At 38.3% G+C, this 18,423-nt stretch overlaps 2 protein-coding genes across 8 annotated transcripts in view; both read left to right on the top strand.

The window, feature by feature from the left end:
• The window catches only part of mcf2lb (mcf.2 cell line derived transforming sequence-like b), a 30,243-nt gene extending 18,663 nt beyond the window's left edge, over positions 1-11,580 (top strand). For 3 of the 7 annotated variants that reach the window (XM_026377355.1, XM_026377351.1, XM_026377356.1), the window contains exons 5-32: positions 1,966-2,085; positions 2,252-2,368; positions 2,660-2,809; positions 2,914-3,038; positions 3,504-3,618; positions 3,708-3,827; positions 4,161-4,352; positions 4,443-4,634; positions 5,025-5,184; positions 5,418-5,479; positions 5,618-5,703; positions 5,887-5,953; positions 6,037-6,152; positions 6,256-6,325; positions 6,406-6,498; positions 6,585-6,677; positions 6,784-6,909; positions 7,054-7,275; positions 7,387-7,479; positions 7,716-7,794; positions 7,977-8,049; positions 8,148-8,251; positions 8,504-8,596; positions 9,165-9,230; positions 9,866-9,975; positions 10,208-10,320; positions 10,399-10,502; positions 10,633-11,580. In XM_026377355.1, coding sequence (XP_026233140.1) covers positions 1,966-2,085; positions 2,252-2,368; positions 2,660-2,809; positions 2,914-3,038; positions 3,504-3,618; positions 3,708-3,827; positions 4,161-4,352; positions 4,443-4,634; positions 5,025-5,184; positions 5,418-5,479; positions 5,618-5,703; positions 5,887-5,953; positions 6,037-6,152; positions 6,256-6,325; positions 6,406-6,498; positions 6,585-6,677; positions 6,784-6,909; positions 7,054-7,275; positions 7,387-7,479; positions 7,716-7,794; positions 7,977-8,049; positions 8,148-8,251; positions 8,504-8,596; positions 9,165-9,230; positions 9,866-9,975; positions 10,208-10,320; positions 10,399-10,502; positions 10,633-10,712 — 3,141 coding nt within the window. In that variant the 3' untranslated portion in view covers positions 10,713-11,580. Of the gene's footprint in view, positions 1-1,965; positions 2,086-2,251; positions 2,369-2,659; positions 2,810-2,913; positions 3,039-3,503; positions 3,619-3,707; positions 3,828-4,160; positions 4,353-4,442; positions 4,635-5,024; positions 5,185-5,417; positions 5,480-5,617; positions 5,704-5,886; positions 5,954-6,036; positions 6,153-6,255; positions 6,326-6,405; positions 6,499-6,584; positions 6,678-6,783; positions 6,910-7,053; positions 7,276-7,386; positions 7,480-7,715; positions 7,795-7,976; positions 8,050-8,147; positions 8,252-8,503; positions 8,597-8,900; positions 8,961-9,164; positions 9,231-9,394; positions 9,473-9,865; positions 9,976-10,207; positions 10,321-10,398; positions 10,503-10,632 lie in introns of all 7 variants that reach the window. The other 4 variants (XM_026377358.1, XM_026377357.1, XM_026377352.1 and 1 more) reach the window with 4 other exon arrangements.
• Positions 11,581-12,151: 571 nt separating this feature from the next.
• On the top strand, positions 12,152-18,224 carry phf11 (PHD finger protein 11). The gene is made up of 17 exons (XM_026377376.1): positions 12,152-12,382; positions 13,399-13,503; positions 13,603-13,736; positions 13,845-13,873; positions 13,957-14,048; positions 14,419-14,464; positions 14,560-14,630; positions 14,730-14,752; positions 14,957-15,027; positions 15,443-15,522; positions 15,636-15,643; positions 15,850-15,884; positions 15,986-16,041; positions 16,823-16,967; positions 17,078-17,440; positions 17,527-17,598; positions 17,717-18,224. Exons 1-17 carry the CDS (start codon positions 12,272-12,274, stop codon positions 17,791-17,793), a joined length of 1,518 nt encoding a protein of 505 aa, XP_026233161.1. The 5' UTR covers positions 12,152-12,271; the 3' UTR covers positions 17,794-18,224.
• The last annotated feature ends 199 nt before the right edge of the window (positions 18,225-18,423 follow it).

Raw genomic sequence — 18,423 nt, 5'->3', positions numbered from 1 at the left:
ATAAATCAACACAAAGACAGATACACAAAAAATAAAATGTATAACAGAAAGAGAGAGAGAATGAGGGATAAATATCACCACCCGTGGTCTTCAGACCCCTGGAAGACCCACTCACTCATTTCAAATTAAATCAAGCTTTATTAATCCCACAAGGGGGACCTCTACTGGCTGACAGGTTTGTAATAGGGAGCATTCAGTCATCCCTGCAATAATGTCCTGTTTGGAGGGCTTCAATCAGGCTGCTAAACAGATGATGATGAAAGCTCCCACTACTGGAGCTGCTACCATCTATTTGTATTGGAGAATGGTTTGAGGGCTAACTTACCTTATATAATCATACTGGGATGTATTCACTCAAAAAGTGTGTAGTTGGATGTGTGAACAGTTTATAACGAGACGCTTTTTATTTTTAAAGCCCAATATCAAAAATTTGCCTCCATTAGATTCACAATCTCTTCACGCTGTTGAATGATCCTCATTGTCTCCTGTGTGTCTGTTTATGTGACCGCACCTGTTTTTATTATACGTGGTAAGTGTGTGTCAATGGAGGCTATGAACTGCAGTGCAAAGCTGGACTCGTCCTGATGACAGACAGGCAGTGTGTTTATAGACTGCTCCTAATTAAGTCTGCTGTGTGGCTCTTCTTCAAGCTTTTGCGTGTGTGTGTGTGTGTGTGTGTGTGTGTGTGTGTGTGTGTGTGTGTGTGTGTGTGTGTGTGAGCCTACTATTGACAAAGAACAAAGGATAAGTAGACCAAGACCATAAATGCCAGTGAGCTCAGATCCACGCAGCATGGTTGAGTGGTTGGAGACTACATTAAAGCGCTACGCTCCTGTTGTGTAACACGACAACATGTCACCCAGTGCCATGTTGTGGCTTATTGATGTGATTCTATTGTTTTTTTTAATCAAAGGGAAGTCTTGTCATTAAGATCAAATGGGATTTGTTTGTTTTTCTCTTGACCAAAAGAAAAAAATAAAGAATCTGTTTAGGTATGCTTTGAGAGGAAACTAATAATTAGAATCATAAAAATAATAACTCCTTCTTCCATCCATAATATAAAAACATTTGTTTTCTGCTGATGTAGTTAAATCTCTACATTTGGTGAATGGCCGATTCTTCCTCTTCCAGCAGCTCAAGGACAAACACTAAGTTGATTTATTAATTCCATTAACAATGTAGATCCACAATGTTTTTATTAACAACATTTGTCATTTTTGCTTAGATCAGCATTCTTCAGCTACACAGGTAGGATGACCGCTCAGACGAACTATCCATTTAGGACATTAGCTAATTAAAACTGCATTAACAATTGCATTGCCTCAGTATGGAAGGTTACTGTCCTTCAACTGCTTTCAAAACAATAATTCTGTAAATATATTTTAATCATAACCAGTGCCATTTGTTATGTGAGCTGGGAGTCTGCTGGAGTGTGTCAGCTTTATGTTGTGGGTGTTTGTTAGAGATTACGATTTTTCTATTAATGTCAAAGCAATTTCATTGACAGTATCTAGCTACAAATGATAAAATTCACCTAAAAGGACTCTACAAAAGTAAAAAAGGAATCTGTGTATGATTCTTCATTAAGAAATGCATCAGTCGTATGCTACTTTTAGTCTGAGTTCATGTGCCTGCGCACATGTATGAGTTAGTGGTAAATCTTGCTCATTATTCATGCAGAAGCATCTCAGTGGCTTGAAGATTAATGTCCATGCCACAGGATGGTGACCAGCTACATCCCCCACACCTTCCCCAATCACTTACATTCAACACACACTCTAATCTTCACATGCACATGTTTTACACATGAGAGATGGTGGGAGAGACAAAAGAAGAGAATAATGTATAAGAAGTGTCAGCAAAAAACATTTCCTGCTGAAGTGAGTGTATAATTTACACCGTTTTGAGTCTGTCTGTTTTTTTCTAATGTAATATAACAGCCTTTATCTTCTCTCTTAATTTCAGGGCTCCTTCCCAGGAAACCTCCAGCTGGTTCTGGTCCTGAGGCCCACCACCCTCTTGCAGCGCACAATCTCAGACATCTTCTTCAAGTTCAACAAGGATGAGTTTAAGATGAAGGTGCCGGTGCGTGCAGCCAACTGCAGAAACAAGTTTTACATATTGTCCATAAATTAACAATCCACAGATCCAGGAAAAAAGGCTATAATAAAAAAACTATAATTTCTTGAAACAATAGTACAATGATAGAAATATCTTTACAATCTAACAACATATGGTGTTTGTGTGTCAGGTGATCATGCTGAGCTCTATAACTGAGCTGCACTCCTACATCGACCGCTCCCAGCTCACACAGGAACTGGGGGGAACGCAGGAGTACTGCCATGAGAAGTGGATCTCCCACCGGACTGTATGTACACTGCACTGCATCATACAATACCTTGCACTGGAAAGATCCGCATTAGCAAAATGACACCTTACCATTGTGGCCATTACAAAGAGATCTAGAAATAAAAAAATAATGAATATATGAAATATGAGTACATTTAAACAGTGAGAGCAAAACAAAAATAAAACAACTTGGTTAAGCATGAAACCAAATGTGTTTATGCACAACTGCAGAAAAAATTCAGGCAGTGACACATAGTCATCAGTATGTGCCATAATTTAGCATTCTGGCATTATGTTTGGGTTGTTTCAGGCTATCGAAGGTTTTGCACTGCTGGTAAAGAAAACCGCACAGACCCTGCAGTCCTTTGGGACTGAGCTGGCTGAAACCGAACTTCCATATGAAATCCAGGCCACAACCATCCTGCTCAGCACACACACAAACAAAAAAGACAAAATGAAGGTAACACCATAAATATACAAACACATCATTTTAGCTACATTACTTATCTATTTGGATTATAAATGGGGTTCCCTGTCTCTCTCTCTCTCTTTCTTACTATATAGGAGGATCTGCTGGTGGCTCTGGGTCAGGGTAGCAGGCTGCTGGAAAGCATCAATGAGCCTGTGGTGCGAGACCCCGACCACAACATGAACCAGGATGAACTGGAGAACCTGGCAACAGTGCAAAGGTTAGAAGCGTGAGAGTGGACATACCTGCAGGATGTCAAATGAAAACTACAAAACTGATTCTCTAAAGCAAGAAATAAATAAAAAATCAGGAACCATTTTTAGTATTTGTTACTAAACACTCTATGTCATACTCATTCTTTATATCATTTATTGATAATACCCAACATTAACTATTAAGATAATAGGTGTCAAGCTAAAACTATTATATAAAAATATTAAACATGCTTTTTTTTTATGACTAAAGAGATTAGTACATTGTTTGACTAGAAAGTTGACCTCCTCCCATTATGGAACTAAAACTAAAGGCAGTGTTTCTCTTGTTGACAGGTTTTGACTCTATAGCATACACAAACAAACAAATAAAAAATATCCAAATACTGCAGTCAGCATCATTATTTTATATTCTAACTTTCTCCTACTGTTTTTTTTGCTCTACTCTATCTCCTTCTCTGCTCTTCTGTCAGACTGCTGTCTCAGCTGGATGAGACAGAACGAGCTTTTGATGAGTTCTGGGTGAGGCATCAGACCAAACTGGAGCAGTGTCTTCAACTGCGCCACTTTGAGCACAACTACAGAGAGGTAAGCAGGAGCCTGTTAGCTTGGTTGAAATAATCTATACTAGACCCCATTTTAAAACCTGAAAGCTGACTGTGGTTTTTCTATTGCAGGTGAGGGCTCTGCTGGATCAGGTGTCTGAGAAACTTGCAACCTTCTCTGAAGTTGGGATCAGCCCAGCCCACGCTGACCATATCTTCTGTGAACTCACCACCTATGAGGAGCGAGTCTGTGTAAGTAATACTCAAACCCTCACAGTTGAAGCTTTGTCTGACCATTGATTTGTTGGATTGAGTTCTCAGTTGACTTTCTTAATAACACATCATTGCTATTTACATTCTTTGTGCACTGCTATATGTGTATCAGAATAGAAATTTCAGTCACAGGGATTGACTGATGGTTTTTAGGAATATTAGGGGGTTTGTGCTATAATGTAGTGCATGAGTAATTAAATTGAAAATCATGTTGTTTCAGATTTCAGATTTGAAGCAGATTATATTTAAATTTCATAGAAAGGCTAGAAAAAAGCCCTCGGCAGGTTAATATCTATCTCCACTGGTCCACAGGAGGTGCTGGATAGAGCATTGGCCTTGTCTCGTGAAGGTGAGGAACTTATCCAAAACTCCCACTATGCTGAGGACTCCATTCAGCCCAAATGCAGCGAGCTCAGAACAATCAGTGAGAATGTAAGCCGCGACCTGAGGGCCAAGAAGGACCACCTCCTTAAAGCCATGGAGCTGCACCACTGTCTGGAGAGGGTGAGAAGGAAACACAGAAACAGTTAATGTAGTTTCTGTTTGTTTGTTTTTTTACTCTTACTGACCTTCCCTTCCTTATGTCCTGTTCAGGCTTCTAAATGGGTTGATGATGGTATATACCTGCTTGCGTCTCAGCCAGTAGACAAGTGTCAGTCACATGAAGGTGCAGAGTTAGCCCTGCAGGAGTTGGAGCGGTATCTGGACAACGCAGCCCAGAACCAGCTGACGGATCTCAGTACCATCTGGAGAGAATATGAGGCGGTGCTTAACCAGCAGTTCAGGGTAAGAGCACCAAGTAAAGAATACACATGTTGCATTGGAAACATTACTCTGTCTCTTAATAATATGAATAACTTAATTTTCTAAATGCAGATTTAGTGAAGGAATGATAAATATCCAGATTACTGCTGAAGTGTCTCATACCAGTGGTATAATGTGTTAAAAGTGGATAGTAATAAAGTAATTAAGTGGATACGAATCGGGACTTTAGGTTCACAGAGAAGATATTAAGATCTAAACCTGGACAGTATTTAAGCTAGAACAATATCGGGATGTTCTCCAACAATGTCAGCAATGGCCAAGTTCATTTATAATCATCTAAAACTTATTGTGCTTGTTCATTGGAAAAAACACTGGATATAATCAGGTTTTACATGTTGGTCTGTGTGTCAGGACCAAGTGGAGAAGATTTTCCAGAAGCAGATGTCCATGCAGGAGATGTTTGACAAGAGGAGGGTCAGCCTGAAGAAACTAGCAGCCAAACAGACCAGGCCCGTACAGCCGGTAGCCCCCAGGCCTGAGGCCTTCATCAAAACCCCTCTCAGCTCACCTGGTCAGTCTCAGGCTCTGATGAGAAATTTAAAAAATATTACAACATGAATATGAGAAATAATGAGTCTAGTTCTGAAATGTTTGTATTTTAATTTTTAAGTTAAAAAAACACCCATTTAACTAACACTGTGTTTTTATTGTATATCTAGTGCACATTTAAAAATCCTTACAGCACTTGAGATCAAATGTGATGCTGATCAAAAACTGTAAGTAACTCTGTGTCCTCATCTACAGCGCACAAAGCACAGCAGGAGAAAAGCTGTTCGGAAATAGATACTGGGAACAACTGTGAGAAAGTGAGTGCTGTATTGTCGTGGTTTGTGTCTGCCCACTGTCTGTCCACTCCTTCAGTGATGTTTCTATTGTTTGCTGCTTATCATGATGATCCGGTTTTGTTGTTATTGTTTTTTTCAAGTTTTTTGTTTTTGTCCCAGGGAAACGACCAACTGCAGAACGGAGACAGTAACAGCAGATACGCCTCTCTGTCAGAGGAGGAGGAGAACCTGGCAGTGCTCAGGAGGTGAGGGATCGGTGACAGCTCTTTCATCTGTAATCAAATTACACAGCAGATGGACTGCGGGAAAATGGTTTTCTCATTATTTATAGTGCTGGGATTCTACCTTTGCTGAATCCACTAAATCATTTTGATCTCTCATCTTCACTTTTCTACCTGTCTCACTCTCTATTCATTGTCTGTCTGCAGGCACGTTATGAACGAGCTGCTGGAAACCGAGAGAGCCTATGTAGAGGAGCTGCTCTGTGTATTACAGGTGTTTGTTCACGTTACAGAAGGTTTCATATTCTGAATCTTACCTGTGGCTGGAATTTCATGTTTTGCTTTTGGGCGTTACAGGGATACGCCTCTGAGATGGACAATCCAGCCATGTCTCATCTCATCCCTGCTCCTTTGCAGAACAAAAAGGAGATTCTGTTTGGCAACATGCCGGAAATTTACCACTTCCACAAGAGGTGAAAGAGCGCCATCTGGCTGTCACTGATGACATCTGCACTGTGACCTGTTTTAACATTATCACTCACCTTTCCTCTTTGTGTGATTTTTTTCTCCTTCTAGGACTTTTCTGAGAGAGTTGGAGCAGTACACTGACTACCCAGAGTTGGTTGGAAGGTGTTTTCTAGAGAGGGTAAGTGAATGATGAGATTTTCAACACGGAGAAGCTCATTTGTGTTTCCTAAAGAAAATTGTTTTTATTGCCTTCCTCAGATGACAGACCTGCAGATCTACGAGAAGTACTGTCACAACAAGCCTCGCTCTGAGAGCCTCTGGAGGCAGTGCTCAGACTGCGCCTTCTTCCAGGTGAACAGACCATCAGCAAATTTAAACTTTATAGCTTTAGGTTCATTACCAGCACATTATTTGACACTTTCTGTTTTTTATATCAGGAGTGTCAGAAAAAGCTGGAGCATAAGTTGGGTTTAGATTCTTATCTGCTGAAGCCTGTACAGAGAATTACCAAATATCAGCTGCTATTGAAGGTACGCAACTTTCTATTTGCAACAGGTTCACTGTACTATTGTTCAGTAGGACTTCAGTTTTTCATTAATTGCTATAAGCTGATTGTTTCTGCATTTGGAACTGCAGGAAATGCTGAAGTACAGTAAGGGCTGTGATGGGGCTGATGACCTGCAGCAGGCACTGACCTCCATCCTAGGCATCCTCAAGGCTGTCAATGACTCTATGCACCTTATCGCCATTACAGGATATGAGGTAAAAAAATTAAACAGCCTTATCAAAAAGATAAGCCAGATCCTGGAGACAGAGACAGAGTTGTTGAATGTCAAATCACAACTTTCTGAAGTAGTTTACAAGAGTTGAATTAGATTTTTCTGCTTTACTCTTTTCTTTTCTCAGGGTAACATGAGTGAGTTGGGTAAGCTGCTGATGCAAGGGTCATTCAGCGTGTGGACCGAGCACAAGAAAGGTCATGCCAAGGTTAAGGATCTGGCCCGATTCAAGCCAATGCAGAGACACCTCTTCCTCCATGAGAAGGCTCTGCTGTTCTGCAAACGGAGGGAGGAGAACGGAGAAGGCTACGAGAAAGCACCATCCTACAGCTTCAAACACTCTCTGAGTGTGAGCTCCTCTACTGTTGCAATGTTGTGGTAGTTGTCTCATACTGCCAAGCATTTGTTTTTCTGAAATGTTTGACAGATTTACTCTAATCTATGTTTTTTCAAACAACAGATGAGTGCTGTGGGCATTACTGAGAATGCAAAGGGAGACAATAAGAAGTTTGAAATTTGGTGCAATTCCAGAGAAGAGGTTTACATTGTTCAGGTGTGTTGACAGAAGAAATAATGGTCTAATGATATCCTACATTTTACTACTACTATTTTACACTAACAGAAATAATAAAATATTAAATAAAATCATGGCTTGTACATTAGGTACATTGTACTGCAGGCTTTCTCTACTAAAATAATAATGATATTTGATAGCTACTAGTAAACATGATACAGCCTGTGAGACTTTTGATATCTGATATGTTTCTACTTTATTTACTTAAATTTCAGGCTCCATCTGCAGATGTAAAAACCACCTGGGTAAATGAGATCAGAAAGGTTCTGACGACCCAGCTGCAGGCATGCAGAGGTACAGAAATAGACTTAACCTCTCATTACAGCAGATTTTGTTATTTAATGTTCACCCGTGTCTGATTTGAGGTCAAGATAATGTTAATGTGAGTGTTTAATCAGACAGTAAACTACTGAAACTTCATTAGGACCTGTTAGAAAATTGTTTTGAAGTTGTCGTTCTTCATTTGTGTTTTTCAGAAGCCAGCCAGCAGAGGGCACCAGACCAGGGTGTTCAGCTTCCTCCTGCATCCAGTGGGACAGTAAGTCTCAGGTAAGACTTCACCACCTCAGTGATCCTCTCTAAACCGTTGAAATAATCAGCTTGACATGTGTCGAAGCTTCACACATTGCACGTTTATTCACCCACAGCCCGTTCAAGTCCGGTCAGAAGAGCTTTAAGAGGGGTGAGGAGAAGAAAGCTGACCCCAGCAACCCAGATGTCAACTCTTCTTCACCAAAGCCAACTGGAAAAGGTGAGTGGAGAGACCTAAATACATCCAGTCAGACAGAGACAACCTTGCAAATTTGTAGTGTAAATCAACACTTTCATTCATTCTATCCATTTGCTTCTAATTAATAGCTAATAATAAATACCTTGGGTCTTTTTAACTGAATCATGTCATCTGTTCCCTCTTCAATGCTTTTCTTTCTTTTCACTTTTTAAACTCTCCTTCTTCCTTCCTATCTTCTGTCTGTCCCGTCTTGCTGCTTTTCCACTGGATCAGATGAGGCTGTGACTAGCCCTACCTCAGACAGAGCCTCTGTGGCTAAAAAGCGCTTTACTTTACAGGGCTTCAGTAACCTCAAAGCTCAGAAAGGTAACTCTAGGCTATTGTCAGTCTCACATCTAACACATCATGTCATCTTATGCATTTGTAAAATTAAGATGTGTATTTCTATTTAGTAGTTGTCAGAATAGACATTTTGAAAATAGTTAGTTAGTTAGATACAAATTCTTATTTCTCTGTGATGATAATAATAAGACTAGTGATAGTCAGCAAACAAACAGTCCACAGCTTCTGTTTCCTGAACTTCATCCATGTGGGAAAAAACTGAGAAGAAGTCAAAATATTTTAAAGACATTTGGTCAGTAGATAAAAAACTGCATGCTTCCCTCCACAGAGCCCTCAGCTACTGATGATAAAAGCTTTACGTTACCCATGACGAGCCTCCCGTTACCAGGTATCGCACGGCTGAGTTAGCTCTCCTTATCAGAATTAGTCCACCTTAGTCGTTTTTCCCTTCCAATGACTTATTTTAGTCAGAGCATGAAAATTTGAGTTTCTCTTTTAAACTTTTTACTCCATCAAAATGTATTTCTGCTTGTAGGTTTTTTTTTTTTTTTTTTAACAGTTTTCTACTGTCCTTTTTCTTATTTCATGGTAGGGTCCCCGACGAGCCCTGATCACAAGACAAAACGCCAGAGTGACCCTACACCATTCGGCTTCAAAGGTACTTAGTCTGTTCAGCAGCATCTGCATACTCTCCCTGTCTGGCTAGTTGTTCATCAATGAAGCCTGAGTGCTGCCATGGTGTCGAACACTGATGAGTTTGATTGGCAGTAGCTGCTGCAGGGTGTGTGACTGGCTGTGTTTCCATTACTTCCTGTCCCTCAGATGCAGGTCCTCCTCCCCTCCACCTGAGCAGGGCCAGGTGGTTCAGCACCTCTAGTCTCTTACAGACAAAGTGGCGAGGTATACTGGCACGACCTTGTTCACACCGCCTGTGTGTTGGATTCCACAGATTCACTGCTATAAACCCTATAGATCACCTGTCTCTATTTTTACTTTGTAGTCCTAAAAATGCACACTGTGAAGAAACAGTTGCCTGCCACTTTATTTATTTATTAGTTTTAATCAGATCACTTGAAACAAAGAGTTGCATGCCCGAATCCCCAGTTGTAGAGTTTCTGATATTAGTTGTGGGACTGGTTGTAGGATTTCTGGGATGTTCTTCCTTCTCTGTGGTTCTTTCTTTTCATTTTCACTTTTTCATACTTGTAGATCTCTCACCACAGGTCTCGCACATGTCTAAAAAGCTAAATGAAGCCAGATGTTGCCATAAACTCACCTGTGTTTCCTTCTCAGGCTGGAACAAGACCTCCCTGTCACTGGATGCCTCAGAGGAACACGATGGCTACTCCAGCGCTGAGGATCCACTTAACTCTGACCCAGAGGATGACAATGGCAAGAAGCTGGTGAGTCTGCCTTCCAATTAACATCAGCTGCAGTTCAGTGTCTAAAACAGACCACCTGATGCAGGTAGTGCATTAAAAGTGCAGCTTTACTTGTGGCCACATATGAATAAACTGAAAATAAAACATTGAAATATTGGCAAACAAATGCCTGTTTAACACCCAGCTGACACATCATCAACATTTATTTACTGTAGTGGTTATGAACACTGTTTCTTATCTTAACTGTGAACAGTGCACTGGAAAATATACCGTGATAGCCGACTATGAGAAGGGAGGAGCTCAAGACATCTCAGTGAAAAGTGGAGACATGGTGCAGCTGGTCAAAGAGGGGGATGATGGACAGTGGTGAGAAAACATCTTTAACTATATTGGAAATAAATAAATTATAGCAACAGTGCTGTAACACAAGTTGTGTGTTTGCAGGTTTGTACGTAACCTTAGTACCTCTAAGGAGGGCTGGATCGCTGCTGCTAATCTTATCACGCTCATTGGAAAGTCCACGTCTTGCCAGTCTCTCACCAGCTCAGGTATTCAAACAAAACAATTTTGAAACATGAACATTTGACTTTTACGCATGAGCGTTAATCTTAACGTGTGTGTGTGTGTGTGTGTGTGTGTGTGTGTGTGTGTGTGTGTTTGTGTGTGTGTCTGTAACAGAAGGCAGCGGCTCTGGAAACCTCAGCACATCCTCCAGCTGCAGTGAGACCTACACAAACTTCTCTGACGTCAAACCATGAACTCTTCGGCACTTCCTCCATCACTAAACTGCCCTGTTGAATGCTCGCGTCATCTGTGCTGTATTGCCAACATCAGTACTCATAAGACTTTTGTCAAGTTTCCACAGAAAAGCTGTATTTGTCATTATTTTGTATCACGCACATGCACCACAGGTTATAGATTGCACACGTTGTAGATTTGAATGTGGTGCCATAACACAATGAAAATGCGGAATACAGTAATTTCACAGTATATGAAGTCCAATCTTCCTCTAATCACACACTCGTCTGTGTATTTTTTTTCATGCAGGATCCATGTGATTCTAATGTAAAAGGTGTATGAATGGACCAGCAGGACTGATCTCAGTTAATGCAACTACTTGTCTTCTCATTATAAATGGGGATAGTGATCTTTTGTGGATAACAGTTGTCTTCGTCTTCATCTGCACTAATTCATCAAGAAGTTAATTTCCACTGTTAGTGTGAATAAAATAAGGGGCAGAGATAAACACATACAGCTTGTTTATCCTGAATAACCCCTCCAACCTATGTTTTTCTTTCCCCCCGCCTCCTTTTACATGTTTATTTATTTGGAACAAATGAAGAAACCCAGAAAAGACTTTCTGTATAAGCTCTCGTCTTCATCATCGTCTAATTCTTTGTGAGTTCTCATCCTTGCTACAGTTTAAAAATATTCCTCAATGTGAATAATCAGAAACTACTGTATAGCGCTAACTTATTCCCTGTGGAGGGATGATGTTCTGAATGTAGATATTGTTCATTAATATCTGTCTGTCATGAAATGTTTGTTATTGGAGATGCTATATTGTACATTAAGTATGGTGATGTCACTACTTTGTGACTTGTCTATTTTTTTTTTTTTTTTACATAAACAACTTGGAACAATTCACCATCATTGTCTGTGCACGGTTTGTGTGTATTAAGTTTAACAGGTTTTAAAACAGTTTGCACTAAAAGATCATCTTAGGTCTTATCAAACACAAATATTTTACAATGTCAGACATAGAGAGATAAAAGTTTCACTTTCATTTGTTCTGAAAATGAAAGTGAAAATTGTCTGAGTTGCCAGATTTGTTGACTCTAAGATTTAGACTTTTTATTTATTAAACATTTCTTTACAAAATATTAAATATATTATATTTATATTAAATATTATGATAAATTAAATCCATTAAGGACATGAACAAAAATATAATAAATATTTGATGAAATAAGGAAATCAAATAAGATGTACAATATATTTATCTATCTTTTAAATGACACTAAGTGACATTTCACTTCAACTATTCAGTTCAGCTATTTTCCCTTCATAGACGTACATAGACGGTCTGCGGCTACATTTTTGTAGGAAAAGCAACTTTTGTTCCCAAAATTCACCGAGTTCAGAACAGAAATGACTCGATAGAGGGATATTTAGGCTACAACCTGGCAACCAGCAATCACAGTGGAAGAGGAAGTCGTTTTGGCGCATTGTACGATCTGCAGTAACATATGTATATATATAGATATATATTTAAATCAAGTAAAGTAAACAAGTAAACAGTCTCTAGTTTGTAGAAATGACATCCGAACGAAAAGTAGCCTGCGTCCTTTGTGAATTGTCCAAAGAGACGAACATAACCGGAGCGTTGTCGACTAAACAGGGAGTCACTGCTCATCAGAACTGTTTGGTAAATATCATTTACATGTTATCTTTAGTCTCTTTTACATACAATATAATTAACTGACATTAACCAGTCGTTGGTGGTTTGTTTGTTATACAAAGTGTGGAGTTAAGTTGCATGTTATGCAAATGAAAGAAGCGGAGGAAGTGTGTTTTTTATTTATAGGCGTTTTATCAAAAAGTACAAATCCTCTCTCTTCTTTAAGCGCTTTGGTTTAAAAAATCCTTTATTTATAATCCTAAATTTTATCTCTACTCCTTTTTTTTCTTTATTGGAAAAAGTAATCAGGACTTTTACTATAAGTAACAGAAGTAATTTCACAGTGTAGGAGTATTCTGTACTGAGAAAGTAAAAGTCCTGCATTCAAAATGGTACTTCTGATATGTGTAGTACCAAAGGTAAAAGTACTCATTCTGCAGAGTGTCTCATTTCACATTATATGATTGAATTATTATTACGGATTCATTTATTCATTCATATATTTGTCACATTAATGTTGCAGCTTCTATTGATGGATTATTTTATTTTGAAAACCTAATTCATTTTGATCACGTCTTAAATCTAATCATTATAATTAGAATTTTATATTTTATATTCAATTTTATTTGTATAGGGCTTTTTACAATAGACATTGTCGCAAAGCAGAAACTGTACTTAAGTACAGTTTTTAAGACTAAAAATACAATAGAGGGAAGTTTAATACTATTTATATACATGTGCTCCCTTATCTAGTATTCACATCTAGTAATATGTGATTTTGTTTTTTTTTGTTTTGCTGTGGCTGATCCTCAACAAATATGCTCACAATATTTTTATATGATATCAACATCATATTATAGTCTCAGCCTGTGTGTATTGTTCAGAGTCTCTCCAGAGATTTGTCTGCCAGTCAGAGCTGCTGCAGCAGCCAAAGCTGAATACTTCTAAAACTCCTTGGTGAATCTGTTCAATACTGTATTTCTGACTTACACTGTATTTGTCCAAGACATTTTGTTCTCACTCATATTGTCTCTGTTGCACAGTTATTTTCATCTGGCATCTGCTGTACAGAGTCACCAGTGTTTGACGACCTGTTTGGTTTCTCTGTGGAGGATGTACGGCAGGAGGTAAAACGAGGAAGCAAGCTGGTGAGGAATCCAAACATTTACAGATACATAATGGTATCCCAGAAAAGAAGGGAGGGTTTAAGTTGTGTTAATCATGTGTTTATCGTGTGTTTGCATTAGACTTGTAGCAAATGTAAGAAAAAGGGTGCCACCGTTGGATGTGAAGTCAAACGCTGCAAGAAGTCCTTCCACTATCCCTGTGCTATTGAAGCGGAAGCTGAGCTTATAGAGGATGAAGTCAAAGGGAGATATGAGTCGGTCCTTGTTTTTAAATTATAACATATCCTAATCTGAACACATTAAATATCTCTTTTAATTTGAAATGAAGTTGAACTTTATTACTTTGTAAAACTGCATTTCAGGATTTGCTGCGTCATGCACAAACAACAAAGTAAGTGAGCATCTCATCACATTTTTGTCTTGTCTTGTGACTGTATGAGATATTATATGTACATTTTGTATTTTCTGTTTCAGAACAACAAAGCAAAGGAACCACAAATGAACTTGTATCTTTCTCCACAAAACGTACAACCTCCAAAGATTCAAATGAAGCTGGAACATCCAAGGTTTGATTAATGGCTGCCACATAAACTTTGAACTCACTGTTTAAAATTTTAAGAGTTTAAGAGTTTAATTTGTCAGTACAGAAGTGGTTGTACAAATATCTGTTATTATTCATTGAAGTAAATTGTACTAGATATTTCTGTGTGAAACATTTTTATTTAGCTATAGATATTGACGATATTTACATTTTCTTTTCATGAGATATGTAGATATGAGGGAAATATCAGCTTGACAAGTTTGTCTAATCGCTTTGTCGTGTCATTATGTTCACATTTTGCCAACAGTTTCCTCTTATACTAAATATTTCTGCTCTAATCTGAACGTAACATCTGTATCAAATCATAATGTAAATAACAACTGTGTGTTTTACAGTATTGTGGCAAACGTGCTGCTACAACAAACAGGATGAACGTCAATAGTGAGTCTTCACCATTCACCAGTTTAGTGTCTCATATCCTGTTTTGAGTTATTTTTCTCTTATTAAAGCTTAAATGCTTTTTTTAATCTTCACAGATGATATGACCGCAGATGGATCGTCTGTTTACAGCAGTGATTCCAACTCATCCAACAGTTCAAAGCGTAAAGTAAACATACTGTATTATTCAGTGATTTAAAAAAAAAAGGGATTTAAATTAGTTAAATTACTGTCTGTTATTAATTACTCTATTTCTTTTCTGAATCAGAGATTGGAGTGTAACAGTGACAAGTAAGTGTGTGATCATTGTTACGCTGGATTTGACTTTCACATGCTTGTGGCCATTACAACAGCTAAACTGATCATTAATGTTACAGATAGTTGTAGGTTTGATTTGCCATTTGTCTCCAGTTCTTTTTCAAAAATCACTTATAAACTCAGACATTAGCATTTTTTTGTTTTTTTAGAAAACAAGTTCTCTCTATTTTGTCACAGTGAGGAAGAAATCTCCCCTAAATGTAAATCTGGACGCTTCAAAAGGATAATATGTGATTCTCCAGATTCAGGTAAACCCACTTACAGTAAATAAAAGAACAACCAGAAGGACTTAAATAAAGAGACTGACTCTTAAACCTAACTACAAGCTATTTGAAAATTTGTGCCATTTACTAATCTTCTATGATATTTTCTAAACTTAGTGGGGTCATTGTAGGGATGCTGACTAAGTTAATGATCTAATCTAAATGACGCACAGCTCCTCACAAACAGGTCAAGTGGCACTAATCAGTCTAAAACGAGTAATTTATGTCTGCAGTTAGGGGCGTTTGCTGATCTGATGTGGACGACTCATAGGAACAAGACTCACACAAAAGTAGAAGTTTGAGAAAAGAATATGTAACCGTTCTTCAGCATAACCAATGTGGGTTTTGATTAGCACTCTTAAATGAACCACCTATTTATTCCATTTCCCTTCTTCCACAGATAACAATGAACCGAACGCAGATCTTGCCCCTTTATCGTCGGATTTAGATGAAAGTGCAAACTCCGTTATGGAGCACCAAGTAAGTTGAATGTTTGATTATTGTGATATGTAGAGATTCAAGATGTTTATTTGTCTAATATTATCTTTTCTTCTTTTACACATGTTCATTTCCATTTCTTGACTGTGTCCTAGTTTATCAGGTAAGACCACGTCTGTTATTTATTGGAAATAAGTGGGAAATCGTTTTATTTAGTTATTTTAGTACATTTATAATGTGGAATACCCAAAGTTATCATCTCTGTGATGTCTGTTGCATTAACAAATAGAAATATTTACTTGTGTTGTTTGGTTTGTCTGTATAAATACATAGTACAGGATAAATGTATATGCTATTCTCCATTGATAGAAAAAACTGTGAGAGTCCGTCGGGATCCACCTCAGGTAAACAGTCACAGCATATACAACTTAAGTAGAGTATGTATATGTAGAATATGTATCATAATACTGAGTACAAATGGTTTGGAAACTGCTTCTTTCTTAAGGAAATCGACCGGAGAGCAAAGATGAAATCAAAGATGAAGATGTAACATTCATATCAGTGAGTTGTTACTGTACAAATTGCCTTATTACCATTAAACATAACTAACACTTCTAAAATGTTTGATTATATTTTTACTGTAGTAACAAAAAGTAAGTGAACTGTTTGTTGGTTTTCTACATTAACCTGATCTTCACCAAAATCCCAAATATAAACACACACACACAATATTTATAAGATGATAGAATTCAAACCGTTTGTTTCAACTCAGTTTCAGTGATCTGTCATGTCTTCATTGATCATCAAAGCCTGTGAAATGTGTCTGTCGCTCTTCCCTGACAACCCACTCTGTCTGGACACGAGATGAACAACGACACAGTCCAGTGTGTGAAGTTACAGACATACAGAAACAAAGTAGTTGTTAATAGCTGGGATGTAAGTTAGCTTGTAAGTAGCTTTCCAGTGTATGCGTTGGAGGCGTTCAGGGGCCATACAGAGCGTAGGTAATTCGTGTTACCTCCAAGTAGCTCCAGGTCTAATCTGCAGTTACAGGAAGTGCATGTTGGAGTTATTGCTGCAAAAGGCTGTTCAACCAGTTAGCCACTTAGCTTTTACCATTGTGATTTAATATGTATAATTAATGGGTGTGTTAAATTAAGGCATTAAAGATCTTATCTGCTTGTGTTGTATCAGCTTAGACATTGTGCTCATTTATATATTTGACTTTGGTTAAGATCAGATCACACTAAACAGACTCACTTACTTTTTTTGCCACTGTGTGATGCTGTATGTCAACACAATCAGGAGTAATGTGATCTGAGATATGACTTCTTTTCCTCAGGATACTGAATCAGAGAGTCTGCTTCCTGTGGAGGTCTGCAAGGAGCCTCCGTCACCTCCAACAACAAGTGCTGATCTTTTATCTCCAACCACATCAGCTGCACACGCCACAGTGATTTTGGTTGAAACAAAAGATAAAGTTAAGGGTAGGATGAAGGTTTTTTAACTTTTATTGCGGCAGAGCGGGTTGTTTCAGGTGCAGTCAGATGAAAACATAAATAAAACTGTGGATATATGAAGCTGTCTCTTTTCTTAGAGTGCATTCCTGAGAAGAACCCTGTCCACAGTCCTGATCAAAACAGTGCTGGACCCTCAGTACCACAGCAAAGCTCCACTGGGCTCCTTCCCTCCCCTGACCTCTCTAAATCCTCTAGTATTACTGGCTCTCCTCCATACACCAGCACAGCCATTTCCCCAGGTCAATCTGAAACCATCGGTGTTCCCACCCTCTCCTCCACTCCTTCTGCCGTGGCACATTCTTCACAGACCAACATCGACTCCATCAGCTTTTGGAAAAGATGCAATGAGGCAGGTTGTACACAGGACATCTTTGCCAATTTCATTAATGAGATGAACAAAATCTCCGGCAGAATTCAGTCAGACCAGGCCAGCCAGGAGGGTAAGAGGACATACATATACTAATACAGGTCACTGTCTTATTTATGTTTTAAACACGGTAATCTAAGCTGTGTTTTCTCTCTACAGATTATGATCTTGCACTAAAAGTGATGCTGGATTCTGGGAAGCTGGCAGAGATTTTGGACAAGCAGGAGAAAGGTACAGTCTTAACCAGTGGTGTGACAAGATCTTGAGTTATTAAGACTTACATGTGGCCAAATAAATCTACAATTTTTATCATGATAAAATTCTAATGACGGGCATGTTGTTTTCACAGCATTACAGAGGAAACAAACAGACCTGAGAAGAGTAGCAGAAACCGTGGAACAGATCATCTCAGGGCTAAAGAGATAAGAGAGAGAGATATGGACAGGGATTTCTGTTTACAGTTAACCTTACCCTGGTTCTTTTGTATTTCAGATTTTTTTTATCAAAACTGTATTTATATGTTTAATTAATTATGTCTTACAATTTAAGACAGAACATTAAGGCATAGGCCTGGATATAGAACTTGAAAAGTATTAATATGTTGGACTGATAATTCACAGTATTAAGTATTAAAATATTGAACCTTTAGGTAAGATCACAATGCATTTAGAGGTCACTTGAAGATGATGCTGTTGTGAAAACCTACTTTTAAAACCTACGGAGAAAATGAAGAATTCGAAAGAAAATTACTTCATGATATTCCATATCAACCCTATAAATTTCACACAATTAATCTTAATAGTTGTTAAAATGGTAAAATACTCAAAGGTTTTGTACCGAAGTTTCTGTTGTTTTCATTGTGTTGTACTGAGATGTGTATCTGCTTTCATAGGTATTTTATTGTAAACCCACCGAGCTGCAGTAGAAAAACATTTTCTAAAAATTGTTTGTGTGGACATTTGCCATACATAACATTTACATGTTATCAGAGAGGTTTCAGGTAGGTCTGGGACAACATTTTTAGACTTGTTTATATTTGTTAAATCAGTGTTTAGT

The sequence above is a fragment of the Anabas testudineus genome, chromosome 21 (assembly GCF_900324465.2).
Source record: "Anabas testudineus chromosome 21, fAnaTes1.2, whole genome shotgun sequence".
Classification (NCBI taxonomy): Eukaryota; Metazoa; Chordata; class Actinopteri; order Anabantiformes; family Anabantidae; genus Anabas; species Anabas testudineus.
This window is presented reverse-complemented; position numbering and strand designations above follow the sequence as displayed.